Source organism: Monopterus albus, unplaced genomic scaffold (assembly GCF_001952655.1).
Source record: "Monopterus albus unplaced genomic scaffold, M_albus_1.0 scaffold42.1, whole genome shotgun sequence".
Taxonomy (NCBI): domain Eukaryota; kingdom Metazoa; phylum Chordata; class Actinopteri; order Synbranchiformes; family Synbranchidae; genus Monopterus; species Monopterus albus.
The window spans coordinates 599,946-623,784 of NW_018127922.1; the positions used below are offsets into that span (position 1 = coordinate 599,946).

At 38.7% G+C, this 23,839-nt stretch overlaps 1 protein-coding gene across 4 annotated transcripts in view; it reads left to right on the top strand.

Annotated features, from left to right (window-relative positions):
- The window catches only part of gabrg2 (gamma-aminobutyric acid type A receptor subunit gamma2), a 45,671-nt gene extending 25,942 nt beyond the window's left edge, over positions 1–19,729 (top strand). Inside the window, exons 7-10 of one of the 4 annotated variants that reach the window (XM_020599762.1) lie at positions 9,624–9,776; positions 12,868–13,073; positions 14,693–14,716; positions 17,754–19,729. In XM_020599762.1, the coding sequence (XP_020455418.1) occupies positions 9,624–9,776; positions 12,868–13,073; positions 14,693–14,716; positions 17,754–18,035 (665 nt within the window). In that variant the 3' untranslated portion in view covers positions 18,036–19,729. The remainder of the gene's footprint in view (positions 1–9,623; positions 9,777–12,867; positions 13,074–14,692; positions 14,717–17,753) is intronic. The other 3 variants (XM_020599763.1, XM_020599764.1, XM_020599765.1) reach the window with 3 other exon arrangements.
- The last annotated feature ends 4,110 nt before the right edge of the window (positions 19,730–23,839 follow it).

Consider the following 23,839-nt stretch of genomic DNA (forward strand, 5'->3'; position numbering starts at 1 on the left):
ACATGCACGGTGAGCTGTAGTGTCTTATATAGACAGGTGTGTGGCTTTCCTAATCACGTCCAGTCAGTATAATCAAACACACCTGGACTCAAATGAAGGAGTAGAACCATCTCAGGGATGATCAGATGAAATGGACAGAGCCTAAGTTAAATATATGAGTGTCACAGCAAAGGGTCTGAATACTTATGACCATGTGATATTTCAGTTTTTCTTTTTTAATAAATCTGCAAAAATGTCAAAAATTCTGTGTTTTTCTGTCAATATGGGGTGCTGTGTGTACATTAATGAGGAAAAAAAATGAACTTAAATTAAATGATTTTAGCACATGGCTGCAATATAACAGAGTGAAAAATTTAAGGGGGTCTGAATACTTTCCGTACCCACTGTATGTGTATGTATTATAGATCCCCATATAGATCCCCACTAATGTTGGTGTCAAGTATTCCAATGTGAATGATAAAGTACAGTGTAATGCATTAAATTCACATATAAGCAAAACTGTCAGTCTTAGTAGGTTAGCTTAAAAAATCCCTCTATTTTAAGAAAAATATAAAAACAACTATAGGAGAAAAACCTGTTTTTTTTCACTACAAACTAAATAAATACAAATCCTGCACAATGGGTTGATCATGTTCTCCATAGAAGAAAACAGTTATTTAATTACAGTAATATACTCTTACATTAGGATACTCTTCATTGATTACAGCTCCGCCTTCACTGCAGTTATCCCCCACAAACTCACCCACACTGGGTCTGCCCTCCACCCTCTGTGACTGGATCCTGGACTTTCTGACTGGTAGGCCCCAGACTGTCAGGATTGGCAATAGGACTTCAGCCAGCATTGTTACAAACACTGGCACCCCATAGGGATGTGTCCTCAGTCCCATCCTCTACACCCTATTCACCCGAAACCTCCCACAAAGACAACATCATCCTAAAGTTCGCAGACGACACCACAGTGATAGGTCGCATCACTGGCGGGGCCGAAGCAGCCTACAGGAGGGAGGTGGCTGGTCTGGTGTCTAATCTCAGCCTCAACACGGACAAGACGAAGGAGATGATAGTGGACATGAGGAAGGAGAGGAGAACTCATCAGCTACTGTTCATCCGGGGGCTCAAAGTGGAGAGGGTGAGCAGCTTCAAATACCTGGGTGACCACATCAGTGAGGACCTCACTTGGACACTTAACCCCACTCAGCTGGTCAAGAAGCCCCAACGGCGGCTGTACTTCCTGAGGAGGCTGAGGAGGTTTGGCATGTCGCCTAGGATCCTTTGCAACTTCTACAGCTGCATCATCTTGACCAGCTGCATCACTGTCTGGTATGGCAGCACTACTGCTATGGACCGCAAGCGCCTGCAGAGAGTGGTAAAGACTCCATCCTCAAAGATCCCACCCACCCCCAGCACAGACTGTTTATACCCCTACCCTCCGGTCTGAGGCTCAGAAGTGTGAAATGTAGGACCTCTAGACTGAAAAACTCTTTCTTTCCCTCAGCCATCAGACTCCTAAACAGCTGAGGGTCTACCTAATGTAATTCCACCTGTACTGCTTACAAACTCATTTTGCACATGCCCAATTGCACACTCACTGCTGAGTATTTACACTCCACGGCTCCCACGTAGCATACATTATATTGTGTTCTTGTATTTGTATTTACTCCCTTGCTGCTTTAAAGTGCCTTAGATTTGTGATTTTACTCCCTATTTAGATTTGTGTTATTGCTCATCTACTTTATATTTCACTTGAATTATATGGCATTCATGTGGATGGCAAAGTAATAATTTTAATGTACAGGGAAACACATTTCCTAACTGTGCATATGACAAACACTTTGACCTAATAATACGTTGCATCTTTTTTATCAAATGATAATCACATTGTCTAGCTGAAGGAAAAAGGTTAAGAAGCGCTAAAACAATCCATTAGCTGTGGCGCAACTCTGTTGCTATAATAGCAGCTCTCGCTAATCTCTCCCTCCCCCCTCTTCATCCATGTCTCTCTCTCTCTCTGCATTCTCCCTCTTGCTTCTGGGTGATAGTTGTGATGGACAGGAGTGGGAGGAAAAATGCACTGACTCAGCTAGAATCCTCCTTTTGCAAAGTAAAATACCAATTTACACTCCTCTCCCTCCCCTCTCCCATCCTCCATGTGCATATTCTAACCCGCCTTAACAGTATTCACATTTACAAGTGTCTGCTCCGCCCTACCCGACCCCATCTTCCCTGCTCACTCCCTCAGAAGAGATTTCTATTTTGCATGTGCCACATTCTTGTGTCCTACTTTTCACACACACAAGCCCCATACCTTCAGCCTTGTTTTCTCTCTTGTTGCCTTTGACAGCTGACAGACTATTAAGTCAGTAATTAACACCTGAAAACAGGGAATAGTAATAAGCTATAAGAGAAGAGCGCGTTTCAGGACAAAAAAAGGCAATTGTTTTCTTCACTGTTGACCACTACCTGCATATAAAACTGTGCCTGCAGTACACAGCAGAGGGTGTACAGAGTTTGAATTTGTTGTTGTCGTCAGTCCTCCAAATGCTCTTTTTTTGAGGACAGATCATGATTTACACAAAAATATGGATTATCAATTGCTTAGCTGTCTTCATAATGTATATTTTTTTCTATTTTTCCTTTTTATGTTATGATGAATGATAGATTTTTTCTGGTGCTTTAAACAGTTCATAAATGTCATAGCGATGATGAGGTGAAGTTGATTTAACAATTTATTATTCTGCTGGAAGTGGAACAAAAGGGCTTCTATTTTTCAGATTTGCATAATGAAGGACTTTCAAAATCTTACAGCTCTTATAGTTTAAGTGCATGTCTACATACTTGCATCTACATGCACACACACAAACAAAATCTGACAATTTCTTCTTCCTACCCTGTAAAGTTGGACGGAGTTGGTGTAAAGCAGTTCAAAGTTGATGACACCCTGTGGAGCAATTGTTCCTAAGCCAAGCCCTCATTGCCTGATAAAATGTTATAAACTTCAGTGCCCGGGTCAGATTCTCTTCTCAAACAGCTTATTACCCTCCCTAATAATCTGCAACCCAGGGTTTCAAAGTCATTAGCCATGAGAAATAAGGAGAGAGTAGTTGTGGAACATGATGTGTCTAGTTGTTTAATGTGTGGCATAAGTAGATAAATCTCTGACTGGCAACAATAAATCCTAATGGCATTGTACAGCCAGGATTCTATTTTGTTTTATAGTTGCATTAGAACTCTTCTGAATCAATATTTATATGTGATGAACGGCTATGTCAAGCCTTTAAAAAAGCCAGTGCATCTTATCTGTGCATTTTATGCTAATTCGATATCAGAGACTTGGTAGCAGAAAGTTTACCATATTCACTTGCTTTCACGCAAAGGTGTTATCTTAAACAAAACTGTGGCTGAATCTTTTTGAGGGGATGCACCGATAATATTCATACTGGATAGCTGAGGTTACGAGTGAACCGGGTGTACCCCACTGAGAATGTCTCTTTCAGTGTACATCTTGTTTTTTTCTGGGAGCGCTGTTCTGGCAAAGCTTTGTGATTCCTAAGATAGCTAAAAAGAAACACTACTTAATGAGTATGAAGAGACATCAATCAGTATTATTGAATTTCCCAAAAATTATAAAGTGTTTTAAATATGATTAATGAGATTTCAAAGCATTAGACCAGTGATCCAAAAGTCTAATTTGTAATAGTACAAAGCCAACTGGCAGAGAAACGGACACTGGTTGTCTTGGCTCATACAGTACGATGTTTGTCTGAGCTTAACTGTTCTGTTTAAATTTTAAACATTATTGCTATTGCTAAGACCAACACATTGTTCCATTCCATTCCACTGTGTGAAACTCAGACTTGTATGACTCAACCTAACTGTTAAATGTTTCAATTTTGATACAGTGACCTCAGTAATGCATCCAATCATATACTTTAACAGTTTATTTTATATAATTTTTCTAAACTAAATTTATATTCTGTATTTCTTGATACAGGGAAGAGGTCTGGGAAGCTCTTGTAGTTTAGTTTACAGCATCATTGATGATAAACTGTTATTGCCGAGTTGTTTTTCACACAAGATAATTTCTTCATTATAAAATAAATAATAATAATAATAATATGGCCCATACTATAACATCCAGTGATTTTGTGTTTGAGGCACATTTCTGCCACAAGGGTTAATGCTGAAGCTAACCACATAGTGGTACATTGCTGTTCCTTTTGTGTTGAGGCCTTTTTTTCTGTAATGACACATCCAGTGTCCTGCACCACACATATACGTAGATCAGAACGATAAAATATAAAATGGAAAATGACTTAAATCAATCATAATATATTAGTAAAAAAATCTATATTTATATTGTTCAATATACGTATTACGAAGAACAATTGCAAATATTGTCCATTAGTCTCCTTCTCATTGCTGGTCTTGTGTGCTTAACTGTAGTTTTCTATCACTGCCACAGATTCAGTGTCTCTTCTCCTCTCCTTGCTTTTACTTTACTCAAATTAGCTGTGTTTATTTTTAATTGCAGCTCATGTGTTATTTTTTACAGAAGCACAAGTTGGACTAATACGTTTAGCCATTAGTGTTGTGACTGTTTAGTGAGGATAAGCCCTATCACCCAGCCAAATTGATTAGAACAGAAACTAAGACCAGAAAAAAAAACATCAGGAGAAAGTACAGTGGGAGTTAAATTTTAGAGCTTATTTAATGAGTGTAAATCGCATTTCTCCTCAGTGTGTGAATAAGAAATAATGAAGCCATATTTAGACAAGGTAAGCTGGAACACGTCTAAGACAGAGAGAGGTGAGAGAAGTAGATTACGAATGTGTTGGCCTTGTTTTTAATTGCATGATGTGACGGAAATAATCTCGCTAATGGAGTTCAGTCTTTAAAATTTCCATGGAGAACTTAAATAAGTGAGATGATGATGAGGAACAAACAGGATGTTTGTTTGTGGCCTGATATAAGATTTCTCAAGAACATTTTTAAACAACTTGGCAGAGGAGGTGTCCGTCACATGTTCTGTAATTATTTTGTGTTGGTTTGGTTAATTACAAATTCTTTTGTTGATGTGCACAACTAAAGCACAATTAAAACTGGGCCACAAAAAAAATTGAACATCTGTGTTTTGACCAAATTTTTAGACCTATGTATATCCTATATTCCCAGTCAGAAAATGTAGGTTTAATACCTGTAACATTTCACTTGTAGCCATCCTTCCTTGGTGCATATTCTTTCCCACTTTGTGTTCAGTCAAATTAACACACATTCATACAGTAAACCAAGGCAGGAATGTTTTACAGCAGAGAAATACTGGTTTGTTTTTGTGACTCAAGCAAGATTGGTTGGGAGAATATGTGTGTGTGTGTGTGTGTGAGAGTACTTTGTCCCTGAGCTCCTATGCAGATTAATCTGGTCCTGACAACAGTATGTCTCATCGTCAAAAATAATGCTTTTATCAAAGACGGATTTTAAAATTGTTTTTCTAACTTTTCCACTTTCGGTTAAACTCTTCAAATAATGTTAAGAGAAACTGTTTTGGCAGTTTTGTACTAGCTGTCATAAATTGTTTAAACAGCCTTGCTCTCAATAATTTGAGAGCCATTAGTGCATCTGAGACAGGGATAATCATCAGTCCCTGTCACAGTAAACACAGTGTTAACAACAAGGTAATCAAACTCTGTCAACTGCTGTCTGGTTACTCCCCATGACAATCCTGTGCCTTTTTTCACTGTGACATCATCTTGCCACCCACTACTGGGTAGGAAAAGCTGCAGTAGCCTGTGTAGAGGCAAAATGCAAAACCACAGTTACTGGTTAATCACTCACAAATAGCCCCAAGTCATGTCGCAAAGACTGGTGAGTTAACACTGTCTGTAAGTATCGCTGACCCTGGCAACCAGCCATGGCATAACTCTGGTCATTAGCAAAGCTCCTGTCTTAAACAGACATGCGCAGAGTAGCCTCTACTGTCACCTCCGATATAGATGACCCTTGACAGCAGAGGAGCTCGGTACGACAGCTTGTCATCAACTCCACAATGTGTCTAGCTTATCCTCCTTCACTAGATGGCCAGCATGTGCCTCAGGTCTCTCCTGCCCATCTATATCCACACCAATTTACAGTCTGGCTGCCGGCAGAATGATATTTTCATGTCACTTCCCCCCCTCCAAGCCAAAATTTCAAGAAGATAGTTTGAAGTTGAGTTTAATACTCTCATCAAATACAGAATGTTATAACATGCTCTGTATGTCGGAGTAGTATAACATCCAATTTCCCACCATGGTAGAAGGCTCATACTGGAGGAACAATCTTTTTTTCACCCTCTGCTGTGCGTGTCTAATTTATGTTGAGTCTTTTGTTTCTGCAGCTTTTAACAATGAAGCAATGCTGTTTTCTGATGAATGATCATCCCTGCCAGGTCTTTATTGCTCCCCATAGATTATATCAGCGCTTTGCTTTTGCCAGGGAAATGTGTGATCCTAATAAAAATACTTCTAACTACAGTATATCTTAATACAAACAATAGTTGTGAGCTGTTGTCTGCAATGTTGAGTTTTCACACAGCTGTTAGTGTGCTTCATTTATGAAGAGAGCCACCTATACACCCTGTAAAGATGAAGCATGAACAGTCTTGTGAACGAACAATTCTCTGTGTGTGGCACTGACTGATAGGAAGCACAAGCTAAGGTTAGTTTGAGGGCTCCCATTAAAAAGAACACAGGCACAAAAAGCTTCAATTCTTTGCAGTGTTATGAGAAATAAAGTAGGAGTTTTCATCCCACACACAGGCATGCCTGCGAATAAATGTACAAACCTTTGTCTATACAGCACAATAAAGTGTACAATAATACTGTCACAACCAAAGGTTCCCTCCCATCTTGAACAAAATTTGTAAAAAACCAAAATTTCAAGAAGATAGTTTGAAGTTGAATTTGAAGCAATAAGAATTAGGTTCCACTTTTTCCCCCAAATATACAGACTGAACATGCCACTGTGTGCAGGTGTTTGCTCTCACACAAAAATACTGTGTAGAAAAGCAAAGTCCAACAGTATCATGGCTGATTTGCTCTGACTTAATGTTACACTGAGCATTAGTCTAACCTTTCCATATCACACACTATGTAGCCACAAGGTCACGCCTCCTACAACCACTGAGCCCTCAGTGACTCTCAAATACGCTGGACGGGAGGCTTCTAGCAGAATTTGAGGATGTATTTACCTTTTACTGGGTAAATACAGTAGGCAAAACTCCACCATTTTTATGTTAGTAAATCATAAAAAGAAATATTTAACAAACTGTACCAAAGAGGGGGTTCCTAGATTTCTAGTGAGAATCCTGTTTTTCATGACAACAAGGCAAGCTGTAGAACGGAACTGATACAAAGTTGATGTGCTGTTTTTCTGGGGGGCCGACATGGGGACAGCTGCATCAACTGCATTTTACAAAGGGGCAATACTTAAATTTAAAGTCCCTAGTGATCGAGAAATATCTCAAATTGGTATTAATGCACATAAATGCCCTCGTCTATATGCCAACTAACCCCACATACCAGGACTGCATTCATTTTTACAGACAAAAACATATTCCATCAGACTAATTTGAAAGATGGCAGCATCACTGTTCTAAAATTCACACCATCAGGTATAAACAAACAACTTGCAAACTGAACTGTGTAATGTAAAGTGTTCACACATTCACTGATTGTGTTGTGACTGTTTATCAGAAGCACTAAACTATTTGCTCACCTATGGTAATGTTGTGAAATCCCAGATAAACACTTAAGCTAGTGAGGGAACTGGAAACCATTTTGAGTAAAACCAGGAAGTCATTAACAAACGGATGCATTAGTACAAATCCGTAATGCAGGCAGTCTGATACATCAGCCTGCCAGAATGGAGGACAGTGGTCGATAACATGGCTTCAGTGTTCTCCTGGCAAGTGCTATGGCATATGGACAAGGAGAGGCATATTGCAGGAGTGTCTTGCACCAGCTGACCTCACCCTGGAAAGGTGGAAAGCCCATTATCATTAGTCTGAGGAAATGTTAAGATGGTTTTGTGCTGCTGACCAAGCTGGAATAAGTGTATTAACCAGCAGTTTCCCAGCTGTCAGGGGTCTTGGTTAAGGGGCCCTGCTAATGTAATGTTAATAAAAACAAAGTAGTGGGCTGCAACACCTGTGAGAGCAGGCTTCATGTGTCTCCTGTACCCCTAGAACCCGAGGCATCACACTATAAGATCATGTACACCTGCCTACCTCAGCATAAAACATATGTGGTGATGTGAACAGTTGTGATTGTGCTGCTGGGGTTACTGCACTAGCTTTATTTAATGATGCTATCAATGAACAGAGGCACATGCCGGGATAAACCACAAAGACTTGGTTCCTGTCCAGCTGCAATGAGCATTCACTCACAGAGCCACGTTTGCAGACATAATAAACATTGGCAGCCTCATCGCTTTCTCTGTCTCTCATTAACAAACAAATGCACAGATGTTGGCTGTTTCTCAGTAAACTGCATTATGTGGTGTGCACCCATTCTCATGAGGAAAATTATTAGCCAGCTGTTCACTCCCCGTCTGCAGAGACTGTTCTGTGCCCTAGGAGTTCTTAAACACACACATTCTGACACAAATACTGTAGCTACATGGCTGAGTGTGGTTTGTGGCCTACAGGTTACAAGCCATACTGACAAGACAAGGCGGTCTCATGTTATTCAATTAGCATTCAACTGACTGATCTGGAGGACAGCAGTGTACTGCCATTAAACTGACAGAACAAGACAGACGGGTTCTTAGGTAGGGCAGTAACTATTGGCAAGCATTGTCAGGCTCGCAGGGATGCTACTGATGTGTGTGTGTGTGTGTGTGTGTGTGTGTGTGTGTGTGTGTGTGAGAGATGTGATTGTCATTGACATGCCCATCTCTCGGTCTGGTCCTGAGTCCATTCACCCTCATTGAAAGGGTGTTAGAAGCTCATTTTCAAATATGTGTGGTGAAAGAGGTTGCACACAAGGTTGCATTCATGTATGCCTGTGTGCTTAGCTTGCACTTTAGAACAGTCAGGCCAGATGATCTATAATGTCAGGGTCAGGTGTATCTGGGCTCAGCTAACCTCAGCTTTTTAATACCTAGCATCTGCTTGGGTCAGACAGCCAGCTCAGAGGTGGCTCATCGACACCTGGATGCTGGCGCCCATTTCCCAGCTAACTGCTGGCAGGAGACGAGGGTTTGTGTGTGTATCTTAGCAAGTCCGGCTCCAGCCCTCTGAAGTTGCCTTGAGCAACCAGGCTGTGAAGATTTTGGTCACATTATATAATGATCAGATTGTGATTTAACAGCTTGTTGCACACTTTGTGTTTCTGTGTTGACAACCTTCTTTGATCATGCAAACCTTATCAATACTTTCTTAAAACTTTCTCAGTGCACTAATGTACATGACGATCTTGCCCTTGTTTTCAAGTATGTACTACAAACAGTACTCAAAACCAATCACTCTACCATTTTTACACATTTAAAGTGAATTTTATCTCTCTTAAAAACTGTATATCCCTGATGCTTTGTCAGACATTCCACAATGTCCTCACTCTTTTGTTTCTCTTGTTATTTGTCCCCAGGAGACTATGTGGTGCTGACTGTCTTCTTTGACCTCAGCAGGAGAATGGGCTACTTTACCATCCAGACTTACATTCCATGCACTCTGATTGTTGTTCTCTCCTGGGTCTCATTCTGGATTAACAAGGATGCAGTACCAGCCAGGACATCCTTGGGTAAAGAAAAATGATGAAAAGATTTTGGTCATTTGTAGTAAATTTTAAAAAAGTCAAAGATTTTTAGTAAATGTTTCTACTAAATAGCTCTACTGCTTATTTTTTTGTTTGTTTGCTGTTAGGCTCCATATCTGTCTATTACATAACTTTTCATCAAGGCTCGACAGGCTTGATGTTGTTTATTTGTATTATCAGTCCATCTAGCCCACACATGCAAATGCTTTAGTTGTACCAGCGAGGTTCATTAGACATCCTGGCCTTAATTATTCCCTGCTGTGAATTGCATCAAGAACCCTGTGGTGGTCACACACCAGCCTATATTGAAATGGAGTCTGCTTAAGCATCCTCTGCCCTGCCATTCTTTTTTCCTGTTGTTTTCTCCACTATCTATCATCCTCCTCCTCTTACCCTCAGAGACAGGGCAGCTGCTTAAGAATCTAGTTCATCTTGATTAGAAGAGCCTATCCTGGCACATACTGTACATTTTCATGCATGCCTTAATGAGACAATTACGTATTACAGCAGGAAGGAGATGGTAAATGGTGAATTGTCTTATACTTATGTAGCACCTTTCTAAGCATTTTACACTATTTCCCATTCATCCATTTGTACACACAAGCGCTCACACATTCACACACCGGTGATATCAGCGTCTTGCTCAAGGACACTTCGACATGTGGACTGGAGTAGCTGGGAATCGAACCGCCAATCCTCTGGTTATCACCTACATTATCATGCTGAGGTTGCACAATGGGTTGCCTCTTCAGTGAATACAAAAAGGTGACATGTAATACCCCAGTTCTTTTATTGGTCCGTCTTTTGTCATTTTAGTGCTGATTTATTTAAACCACAAGCAAAGTTACAAAACACAACCCAGGTGGCTCCTTCCTCCAGACATCCACAGGCAGGCTGCTGGAAAAGAAAGAGCCCCCGAAACACAGAGCCTAATACATTTATATGTTTTGGGCTAACCCCTTACACAAAAAGATTACAAAACATCACGAGATGGAGTCAGTCCGACGACTCCATCTCTTATCTTATGCTCCACATGCTTCAAGCACTAGTCATAACAAAATGAAGAATTTCAACATGTGTGTGTCTTGTCACATGGTGCGTAACTAAAACATTGATTCAGACATAATTCTAACACAGGATTAATACAAGAAAACAATTGGTGTCAAGGTACACTTTTCAGAATCAACATTCTATCTGTCAACCTTGAAACAGAACAGACTAGAGCAGAGTTTAATTCTTACTAAATTGCATTACTAACACATTTGATTCAACACATTGTCTAATAATTATCTGACTGATTTATTAATATCTAACAAACAGGCTGGAAAAAAAGAGAACAAAAGCTGGTATTTCAAGAAAATTTGTCAGCTTGGCATCCAGTGTGCATCCTCAGAAGTTCACTTGTGATGTGGCTACATACATGTTCCTTGATCAGCTTGTTTTGGCTCCTTTAGGCTCCAAATCCTGACCTGAAGTATGATTATGAGCAAGCACAACTGAATGTAAAACAGTCCCTGCAAGCAGAACTCAAATATTTTAATTTCCTCTTTGAAGGATGATGCAGAAGGTACAGGCAGCCAGGTGGTTAGGAAGTGGATTATTGGAGATGACATCATTCTCAGTCCTTCAATCCCACCCAGAAATACTGTACATCAATCCACTCACAATGCTGGATTGTTAAACTGATGCAGGCTGATGTCATTTCAACATACAATAAATTTAGACATAAATCATCTTTAAAATACAAGGCAGGTCCCCTTACATGGATGGGTCTATTGGCGTTTAGGTCTTGTGATGTTGCTGTTGTATCCCTATACTATGAAATGCATTTCCTACTCATACCAGTACATGACAAAGAGAGTAAAAGAGGAGAGGGATACCAGATAGTGGATGTACTATGGCCAGTGGCAGTTGAAGTGTAAACCAGCCAAGCTTGCGGATAGTAAAAAGAAGTACTCTCTCTTTACTCATTACTTAAAGGATAAGGCTGTTCTATATTAACAGTATTTTTAGCAATCCCCATACAGAGGCTGAAACCAACAATGAATTGCCTCTACTCACAGTTAATGTCTATCAGCTGTCAGTCCTGGATTAGCTTGTTCATCTGTGTGATAGATTTGTGCCACTGTTGAAAAATGATTAAAAGCGCATCAGGGAAAGAAAGCGCTGACTGGGTGTCATGTTTTTTCATTACAAAACCCCAGACCCGACTATGTTACCTTGAAGGTGCCGAGTGGCCATAATTTCCTGACCTTAGCATGAGTCAGAGCCAACTGCATGTGCGTGAGATCTTGTGCAAGCTCTCGGGTTTGTTTTCAAACACTGGACGAGAATTATCCAAAATATTCTTCAACAAAATAAATCTGCTTCACCTTCCATTAAATGTAGTTTCAACCCACTTCAATTTTTCACTGATCCTGTTTTCCCTGGGCAATACAAGTGTTTCTAATGTGAAACATTTACTTTCTACACTCTAATATGTGGAAGCATGTGTTCCTACATTGAAAAATGTATGAGCACTTGGCTGTGTGAATTAAACAATTTATTAACACATTGAAAAACTGGATCATGATCTGTGAATATTATTAAAAACATCCACTGCAAGTTTGAATCTCCACTTGGATTTCAATAGGTTTCAGATTTCTTCAAATTGCAAAGCTATTATTAGGGAGGGTATCCTATTGCATGTAATGATGTCATTACTTTTTCATAAGGCACCTGAACTTAAAAAAAAAGCTAAAAATCTGTAAACATCATGCACATTATGTTCTACTTCATGACAGATAGCACATTAGGTACTATGAGATGCATTTTGCCTTTTTATTAGCATATTAACATGATGTGACAAGCTACTGTTAACAAAAGATGACAGTAACATTTTGTTCTAGTGGCATTACTCTTACAATATTTAACAAGTAAATCATAGAGCTTTTTAAATGTAATAGGAGTGCAGAATGTAGAAATGACACATAACACTAAATTCAACAGAAAAGTATAATTGAACTTGTATTTGACTGCTTCTGTCTTTATATAGCACTGAACTAAATGTCCTTGTTTTCTCCATTATCTGTACCAGGCATCACCACTGTGCTGACCATGACCACACTGAGTACTATTGCCAGGAAATCCCTTCCAAAAGTTTCCTATGTGACCGCCATGGACCTGTTTGTGTCCGTCTGCTTCATCTTCGTCTTTGCTGCACTTATAGAGTACGGCACACTGCACTACTTTGTCAGCAACAGAAAGCCGAGTGCCAAAAAGGACAAGAAGAAGAAAAACCCAGTAAGTGTCTTTCTAAAACTAAATGCAGTGGGCTTTTTTTAAATATTATTATTACTTCTGCTTGAATTCTTTGAACAAGAAAAGTTGCTTGTTTGTACCTTGTAGCTACAAACATTATTATTTTGATTTATGTACTACTGTATGTGAGAGTGTGTAATATACTGTACATGTTAAAAATATTCTTAAAAAACACGCTCACTGACTCCTCCACTGTATTATAGTACAGGGATAGGCCTTTGAAAACAGCTGTACAGTGCCAAGTATCACAACAGAATAAAACTAACCCTTTTGCCTAATCAGCTAGTTTGGTCTCATGGTTCTAGAAATGAAAAAATCTTAATAAAAATTAGTCCAAATATACCAATTAAGGACAAAATTAATGCATTATTTTGTTAGTAACTAAAATTTGTTTTTGAAGTCATAGCATGGTTTTGGACTGAATGATATTAAAAATTAATCTTCTAAGTGTGCTGTGCTTGGATGAAGAGGAGCATTGAACTGGAACGTGGGAGAAAATGGAGCACTCTAGTTTCAGCCTCTGTAAGGTTTTACACATGGTCTGTCTTGTGGATAAATGAATGGCTAATGATGTGAAAGGTTTATTGCCAGTTTGCCATCTCAGAGGAGCTTTTGTAGGTTCTCTGAATGACTTGCGAAAAGGGGGAGGGGGGTAGTGTGCAAGGAAAGAAAGTCTTTGAAATTCTTCATGAATTGTTAAACAAATGGGAATAATAGGAAGCTGAGGAAATATCAAGATCTTGGTGTTTCAGAATGCATTACATTAACTTACTGTATATGTGGTGCACCTTAAGGTGTCTCATTGGGTTTGAGGTTTTAGTTCCAGAAATTTTGTAGCCACAGGGTTTCTCTGCTGACAGTACTATACAATCACTTCCTCTCTGTGTGATATTATTTGGAGTGGGTTCAAATGTCAACTAAAACCTGGTGTTGCAGTCTTATTCTTTTGCCATCAACATATGTCTGAGCTTCTACTGCCATGGCATTAAAGTGCATACAGTAACTAGGTCCACCTTAGCCTAGCACTAGTGGTGCGGTCGTGTGTGCAGCTGGTGTGCAGAATCACCGGGAAGAGCATTCAGAGAAAGTCGCAATGAAGCCATCCAGTGAAAGGACATTTGGGTCATGTCATTGTTTCATGGCAGTTTATGTTAAATGAAATCAACACAGGATTTAAGTCTTCTTAAAATGCATAGATATTATTAATGATGAAATTACACATACTAATGGAAGTAACAGTGATTGACAATGAATGATGATTGATGAATAGCTGTGTATAACAAATGTTTCTAACAACCTGGGAATAATGTCACACACTCACTAATAGAACATGCATATTTAATCTTTGCAGTTTTGCTGTAATATTTCCTTAATGTGATGGCGGAGTAAGAAGCACATGAGATTCTGTATATCCCACCATGCATTTCCCTCACATATGTTTGTAACATGTATGTTTTTACAGTATTTTTGCTCTCTTTCCATTTTGAGGTAGACAGCACAGCACAGCAATATTCACACATTATTTTTGTGTTTCTGTTTATTTTTCCTTGTGTTACTCTCTTTCAATTCCACATATTCTTTATTTCCTGTCTGGACAAAAGCTCCTCCGGCTCTTTTCTTCAAAGGTATATTGCCTGTGTCTGACTGCATGTGTCTGCTGCATTTTGGCTCTTTGAGCCCCCAGCACCTCACTGCTTTTCTGTCTGTTCTACAGTAGATATGCCTCTATCTATTCCTACTTTATGTACCTGCATTCTTACCGTACTCCTACTCAGCCCCTAAATGGGCAACGTAAATACTGTAGGTATCCTGTTTCACTTTTTGTTGCTGTTGTAACCGCAGTGAACTAGGAGCCACTGCAATAGCTTCCTCTTCTTTACCTTCTCCTGCCAGTAAATCTCTACCTCTGTGTTTTTTGGGCTTCACAATAGGGCTGCACGATTCTTGGTAAAATATGAATTATGTTTTTTTTTTCCATTTAACTTTGAATCACACTCTTCTCTCACAATTCTTGACCAATTAAATGCTCGCTATTATTTTTTTCACAACATATTTCTAAATTATGTACATACAGCTCACCTATAGCCAGATGTAGCACTAAACTATTGAAGCCTCATCCAGTTATTCAAGGAGGCAGCTTATCCAAATCCAAACTGGTAAGACCATCCTTCAGTACCTAAGAACCTACCTAAGCCTGCATGATCCTCAGGAAGAAAATGCAACCTGTAGCTGTTGGATTTTCACTACAAAATCACTAGCTCCTGAACTGAGAGCTCAGATCAGTGTGCAGAGTAATTTTTTTGTCTGTCGCTCTCATAGACCAGATATATAGGTCCACTACGAGTTGGCTACAGTCAGCAAAGGTTATCCATCTTGAATTACCTCAGTCAGTAAAGCAAGATCTAAATGATTTAAGAAACATTTAGCTAATCAAAACAAAAATGTATGCAGATAAATACAGCGTGCACCACCAAAAATGGCGTTCCTGTCCCAACATTCACCATGGCATGATGTACCTCGACATTATTTAGAGGTTAATTTAGCTTAACAAGGATAATGGATCACTTGGTTTGATGCAAGGGATCTCCCAGCTAATGCAAAGACAGCAGAATCACTATCATGTGAGAATGAGATCACAAAGGGGTCTGAATCGAGATTAAAAAAAACAACAATTAATCGTGCAGCCCTACTTCACAACTGGACGCTTCCTACAGAGTCGCCAGAGCCTTAACAGACTGAAACAGACAACCCCTGCATTGTGTTAAGTCTAATTAGAGTTGGAGGTCATCTCAGAAGATTAGTGTGTTAATCTTTAAACACACAAAAAAACATCTAGGGTGGGTGGGAACTAGCAAAAATCTAAATTTAACCTAACACACAAGTCAAGATGAACTGCTTTTCCATATAGAGGTCTATACCAATATTTTTCTATGGCAAATATTTTTGAGGTCAGCGGAGTTCGATTTTCAGCCTAGACATGAGTCTAAATGTATTGTTGAAAAATCCACCTGCACTAACACTTTTAGCAGATACTCATCTTAAGCCAGAAAACCCAGGGATCCTCCAGTAATGATCCTGAGTTTTCAGGCTTCTGTCTTCTCTTAGAGGTTGTCTACTTTCAGCCAGTTAAAGTTGCTAATGCCACTGTGTTGTTTCTTTTTCTTTTCTTTTGCTAACACCAACTCAGCACAACCCAGCTTGACCAGGCCATGCGGCAGGATGCTGTTAAAGCTGAGCTTCCACTGCGCTTTCAATCCCCTTTGAGAACAGAGTCATAACCTGTTCCTCTAATCCCCCTCATTAACTCAACATACTGTCCATTAAGAAGGACAAAAATGCAGAAACTAACATGTATGTTGTTTTGTATGTGGTTATGTATCGTTTTCAAAGGGACAGCAAGTTTGTGCACTAATGCACAATTGTAGGGAATGAACAATACAGTCAAGTTTACACATTTTAGGCTTGTTTAAGGCTGCATGCTGACAGCAGATAATGTGTTCACACTAAAACAGCAATGACCTATTTTTTTCTTCTTGCAGTGAGCATGCCTATTGCAGACACATGCCGTAAAACAAAGCATTTATTGTATTGTGATGTTTGTTGCACATAAAAATAAACAGATTAATATTAACAATTAGCTCATATTTTTACAAGACAGAGGGGCAGATACTGTTAGTAGTCACTTGGAGATTATTGTTCTAGTGTTATAAAGACAAAACATTAAACTTTTAAAACTACTAACATAGTTGGTGAAGTGATGTGGAATTTATAGAAGATGAACTATGGAGTATCAATCACTATATTTTTATTTTAAATCATGAGGGTGACACATTTGTATCAGTCACATCAAGGAACCTTACATTTCTATCAGAGTCGGGGGGCATTTCAAAATAAAAGCTAATGAATACTAAGTTCCACTGTCACTGATGTCACTGTCCTATTTTAGAAGTCTTCACATATGAAATGCATGTGCCCTCCAGTGGTGAGCACAATTTGAAAGATTTATTTGGGCTTGAGAAACGGTGTGCTGTGGGCTGCACATCTGCCAGCACATGCTCCTGCCTAAGCTTAATGTGGCTTTACAAAGCACTGTAAGACACTTACAGTACAACATAGCTTATACATTTATTTCAGAAAACCGGTCTAAATTACAACATTTTTCAAGTCACTGGGCTTTAAAAAGATTTTAAGAGCTGTTTTCAGAACAAATGCCACACAGTCATCTATAGCATTCTTACATGAACTGCAGCAGCAGTGGCATAGTCAGAATAAAAGTGGAGGGGCACTGCCTAGCTTTACATAGCTGCTAAATAAAGCAACACAGACTACCGTAACTAAAAATATTATGATTGCTTCAGCTGCCAACTATAGCCTAGTCTGAAGGTGTAATTTGCATCATGGGTTCTTCAGGGACAGACTCTATCACTATGTGACTCACTAATTACAACCACAGGTGGTAGTTATGGGTCTATTTGTATCTTGACCTTAAAGGGGTCCACTGGCAAGTTGAAGGTGCAAATTACATTTTGCTGACTAATGACAGAAAATGAAGTGGCAGGCAGAAAATGGCTGTTCAAATTAGGTCCCGTGTTATATCAGTGAGGTCTTGATTATGGCACTCCGAAGCTCCGGCGGCTAACTGTCATTTTGTCCTGTTAAAAGCAGACACCCACGGTAGACATCCGTCCACGCTCAGCCACAGCCATTCAGATGAACAACGCCACGCACATGCAGGAGCGAGACGAGGAGTACGGCTACGAATGTCTGGATGGGAAGGACTGCACCAGCTTCTTCTGCTGTTTTGAAGACTGCCGCTCTGGAGCCTGGCGGCATGGCAGGTTGCACATCCGCGTTGCAAAGATAGACTCGTATGCACGCATCTTCTTCCCCACTGCATTTGGTCTCTTCAACCTGGTCTACTGGGTCTCCTATCTTTATCTCTAGGCCCTGGTATGTCCAGCCTTATCATACAGTTCATTATATTTGACATATGCTCATGCCAGCAAGGGACATTTGAAAGAGGGGACCCACTGAAATGCCTAATGATTTGATTTAAAGCCTTTTCTTTACTTTCTTCATAATAATTTTTTAAATTTTAGCCATTGTATCTGATAACTTTGACAGACATTGCAAATGTTGTAGCATTACATTATACTGGCACGAAGAGGTTTGTAAATGTGTTGTGAAAGCGTTGATTGTATGCGAGATATAAAAATCATCTAAATTTTGTTTTTTTTTCATTATTTTATTTTGAATTTTGGTTTATTTTGATTTCTTCTTTTTTTTGGAACCTTTAAATTTCTTTTTCAGAGAAAATTTAGCAACAGCTTTATTTTTAGACATACAATTAGTACACAATTATAATAATTCAAAGCATATCAATCACTCAACAGAGAAATCAAAATGACATTTCCTGTTTCATCATTTCCGTTGTTTTTCCCCATAACATACTAAAATATAAAATCTGAAGCACTTTAATGGAGCTGTGACACTGGAATTTAATAACGCAAATTTATTTTATATTTATTTATTGTATTAGCACAATTGAACATTGCATTTTTCGTGTGTGGTCAGAGAGTGACAATGCCATCTATGGACAATGCTCAACTGTACAGACCCTGTACATATTTTACTATTACATACAGTAGTGGTTTACATTTATTGCATGCACCTTTCAGGCCAAAAATCAACGTTTTATTGTCCTCTGTTGTTGGTTATGGAAAAATTAGTACTGTTGATTATCAGTCAGGATTTAATTATACTTTTTTCTAGGAAAATTGGGAAATTAAATGACAAAAATGTGATTTTATGCTTTTAATTTGAGGAATCATTTTTGAATACAGGCAAAATTATCCACCCTGAATTTCAGTCCAGACAACTAGCTTAATCATCATAGCTTACATTATAGGCAACATGGGCCTCTCACCCTCCTCTCCATTTGCAGTTAAAAGCATGCATTTACATAATGACACACTTCTTTTGTATTCTGAAGAGAATAATACTACATCACGTTAGGTTTTCTTATAAAAACTAATCATGTTTCCCCTTTACATTAGCAGAGCAATAACTGCAACTGCATAACGAGAGTTTGAGATTTTGCCTACAAATAGAGGAACTAATCTACAATTAACGCCAGTACGGAAAGCTGTAGGTCATTTTAAACTCCCTGGCAGGAGAACATTCTGTATCATTTCTTCTAAAATGAGAAACAAACAAACAAGCTGGAAAATATGAATTGATAATAAATACACTTGAGAGCTTCAGTTGTGTTAATAAGGGCATTTGCACAGATGTACAAGTATCTGACTTCCTGTTTCTTTGAGAAGAACAACAAATTAACATAGTGAGGCAATTAATTCACTAGTTTAGCAGGGTTTTTTTTTCTTTTTCCCTTAAAATCTCATTTAAATGATGTAATATTGTGAGAGGAGAGCGGAGGACACAGTGAAAGCATATGAACTGTAAATGTTGTGTATAAGATGTAACGCACATGGAATACAGCCCCTTACAGATCAATTTTGATAGTGACCAGTATGCAACAAATGGAGACACTGCTTCAGTACAAATTGTAAACTCATAAGGAAAGGGTGTAAATCACATTGCTCATGTACATAAATTATAAGTCAAAGAAAGCACATGTCATCATACAGTATGTTACCCTTATTGTATTATGTGGAACTGACCATTTACAATAGTCTGGGGTAATGGGGTATTTATTTATTTATTCATGAATGGTATTTATTTATTTATTTATTTATGTTATTGAATTAAACTGTATTTTATGTCCATATAGCCCCTGAAAAGAGAAAAAGAATGTTGTCTTTTATATCGAAGATACATTTTTGTTCAGTGTGTCAGTGGAACCTGTGTTTTTTTCTGTGTTTTCTATGTTGTGATCAATGTAGACTGCTCTCACAAAGGCCTGTCCAACTGTTGTATCTGTTGAACTAGTGAGTTGCAGCAGCTTCTGAGTAGTAGATGTAATTATTTTCAGGGGAAAAAAACAAAAAACTGTTCCCAAGCCAGAACAGTATTTGCTTGTCTAAATGAATATTAATTATTTCCACCTTTTCCACTGCCACATGGGTTGTCACCGGTCTTATTATCTGCCATCATTAATAAAGCATCAGTGATGATACTAGCATATGCATTTTCCCGATTATGTCATACTTCCTGGAGTTCTTTTCCTTTTGTATTTAGTGGTAGTCCTGCGACCTAGTAGTCTAAATCAGTCTTCAGTGTGCACATACTCTATCTCAGTGTGTCAGTAGCAATGTAGACTGGTCATTATCGGTATCCAGTAGTTTAAAGAAGTGTAACAAAGTTATTACATCTTATAAAGTGCCAAACTGACACAGATGCAATAGAGAATATCAAACTATAATATCATTTGTGAACTCATTTGCACTGTTCTGTGAAAGAAAACCTGCTAAAAGTGAGTTTTCTTGTAGGAAATGCTGAATGTTGGCCACAGTGATGTTCCTTTAGACGTGGATTAGCAGGTGCTCTGGACATTTTTTATATGAAACAGAACCAAAAGCATAAGAACGATTGTTCAAATGTAGACCAGACCTGTTATATTGGGGTGAAGTGGAAGATGTTTCCAACTTTATTTACAAACCCATCATACTGATAACAGAGCATGTCTTGTGTTTGAACAGTGGTGCAAAAAACAATATTTAATTTTTTTTCCATGATACTAAAATCTTGTTTATTATTTCATAATTATGATTATGTTTTTTTGCCCTCTACTGTAATTGCAGAGCTATAAGTGTATGAAAGGTACTAATGTGTTTATATTCAATAATGTGCGTGTTGAATATGTCTGGGGCGTTTTGAAGAATGTGGACTAATACAAGTATTGTTTCATCTGGTCCTTTACCTGCATAAACATTAACTTTTATTACATAGTACTTAATTTTGACAAAGTGATTTTACTGATTTCTGGGAGAAATGAGATATGTGAACAGCACATGTAGATATTTTCTGTTATGTATATTGTCAAACTGCAGAAAACAAAATATGCACTGGAATTACAGAGCTCAGTAAAGGGTATCCAAGAACAAAATAAATTTCATATGATTCTCATACATATGGTATGTTAGTTGTTTACCATCTACAGTATGTATATTTTCATTCATTCATTCATTTTCTACCGCTTAGTCCCTGTACGGGGTCCCGGGGGGTGTCGGAGCCAATCCCGGCCGGCAATCGGGCGAAGGTGGGGTACACCCTGGACAGGTCGCCAATCCATCGCAGGGCTAACACATAGACGAACAACCACACACACGCACTCCTATGGGCAATTTAGAGACACCAATCAACCTAAGCTGCATGTCTTTGGACTGTGGGAGGAAGCAGGAGAGAACCCACGGAGAGAACATGCAAACTCCACACAGAAAGGTCCCTGGTGGGGCCCGAACCCGGAAGGCAACGGCGCTAACCACTGTGCCACCGTGCTTTAATAGAGTATTTATGTTTTCTGACCATGTATCAAATAAAGAGCAGACACCAGGAAACTTGATTTCTCTAATGCCTATGATAGTAACCTCTTTTAGTGGCAATGTTTAAAAAAAAATAATCAGGATACTGAAGATCAGGCCATTACATAAAGACTTCATTAGAGATGACATTTAATGGCTTTCCCACTGTTCAACCAATGAAGCAGGTTTTAAAATGTCAGCCATGAAATAATTTGACCTTTCACATTCATTTAGACCCGGCCCTCATGTCAGCGATAAGGGAGGCTGGGCATGACCATAAATTTGCATGCTATTGATTCCAGGTATTTTCCAATCAAATACTGATTTTTTTTTTTCCTGATATTTAAACCTGTATTTGTAATATATGTTTAACCATGTGTGAATGTTCCAGGCTGGTTTTCAACCCCATTAATACTTGTAATCTGCTTGAGCTGTGTAACAGTGTACACTAAGTAGTGTAACAAAGGGATGGTTGTATAACTTCTTTTAGCCAAGAAACTTTGTATGAACAGGGATTAATTACAGGGACTTACTGTCAAGATACTCCAATCCACAATTGTCACAGGCAAATGATGAATAGGATCCTAAATGGACCAGGACTACTCAATATGCTGGTGTGCACACACACACACATGAAAACAACTACACAAACCAGCAACCATTTTTGTCATTGTGTCTAACTGCATTAATGGAATTTGACCATTTGCTGTAAAAATCACTGTCCCACCGTTCCACACCTCATAATGATGTTTAATATCCATCTTCAAAGGGCCACATATGATAAACTGGGTTTTTGAGAATGTATAAAAGACAAATAAGATAAGATTTGATATTTGCCACTGCAGTAATTAGCAGAGACATTCCTGCCTGTAGAGACCTGTGACATTCATGTGTTTTAAATTACTGCCCAGCTTCAATGCTTGCAGCTGCAATTGCCAGCAATCCCCTCCAAAACAGCACATACTGTATTCAGCTGGGGTTTGTTACAGTAATTACAGATCTAGGAGATATCTAGGATTGTTATATTCTTTCTCAGAAATGGAAGAGTTATTAGTTTCATTTATATATTTTAGCAGATCATACCCTGCACCTCAATTTTGTTGCACACATAAGTATTTTGGATAACTAAGTATATTTTGAAGGACATGCATTTCTGGACAGGTTAGGTTTTTACCTTAGCATATTACTCTAAGCAGCTTATTCATATTTTACCTCTAGCATCCACACAAATGTAAATGTTAGTATTTTTCATCGGACAGGGGTAGAAACAAATACAGTATATGATTCATTCAAGTAAACTGAATCACATTCACTGAGTACTAATGCAGAACAGTTACATGGCACATACAGCAATAATCAACAGGGCTACCTGATCATTGATGTTTCTCTAGAGACATTCTGAAGCTTTGATTGAAGTTTATTGCTCACAGACTGAATCTACATTTGGTAAATATGAGGAGAATGTGTGGAGTTGCAAGCAACTAAGGTTAATTGTGATAGGCTGAGATACCTGAGTCAAGTAGTAATGGACTAAACTATGGCCTTAAATTCCATGCCTAGGTGTTCTAAACTCATAGCTAATCCCAAATGTGTCAGGGTTGAAAGGCCCCTTTATTCTCAGGTGCTAACTGAGTCTCTGGTGACTCAAAATAAAGAAAAATAACCCAGACTGGAAGTGCTTGTGTCTTTAAAATACCACTGAAATTATTGGGTTTACAGTGGCTGATTTTTATAAATGTAATGCATTTGAAACTAAGAATCATAGTGCCATACAGTAGGTGACTTTTTTGCCATTTGCTGAGCACAAATCTGACGCACATAATATTCTCTCTTTTTTTAAAGATACAGTATGTAAAAGCTAAGATCTAACAAAGAACGACAATCTCGCACAATATCTCCTTCTAGATGAGGTTCATTTACCTGGAAGTGAATGCACCATAAAACACAAGCCTTATGAGCAACTTAAGTTGAATGACCCATGATGTTTGGAGCTGCATACTCTAGGCTTCCCAGAGGGCCAGTTTCATGAATCTGTAGAAATGTTTTGATGTCTGGGTTTGCGTTATAGGTTTATGATTAAATGAATAGTAATAATACAAAATAAAGTCTATATTAAGTCCTATTGTGAGGTCTGGAGATAAACTGTACAATGTAAAATATTACTGAGCTAAGCAGAAGCAGGGTCAGGGCTGGTTAGTACTTGGATAGAAGATTACTCGGGAATACCATGTGCTGTGGCTACCCCCAGCCACTGGTGTCACCAGT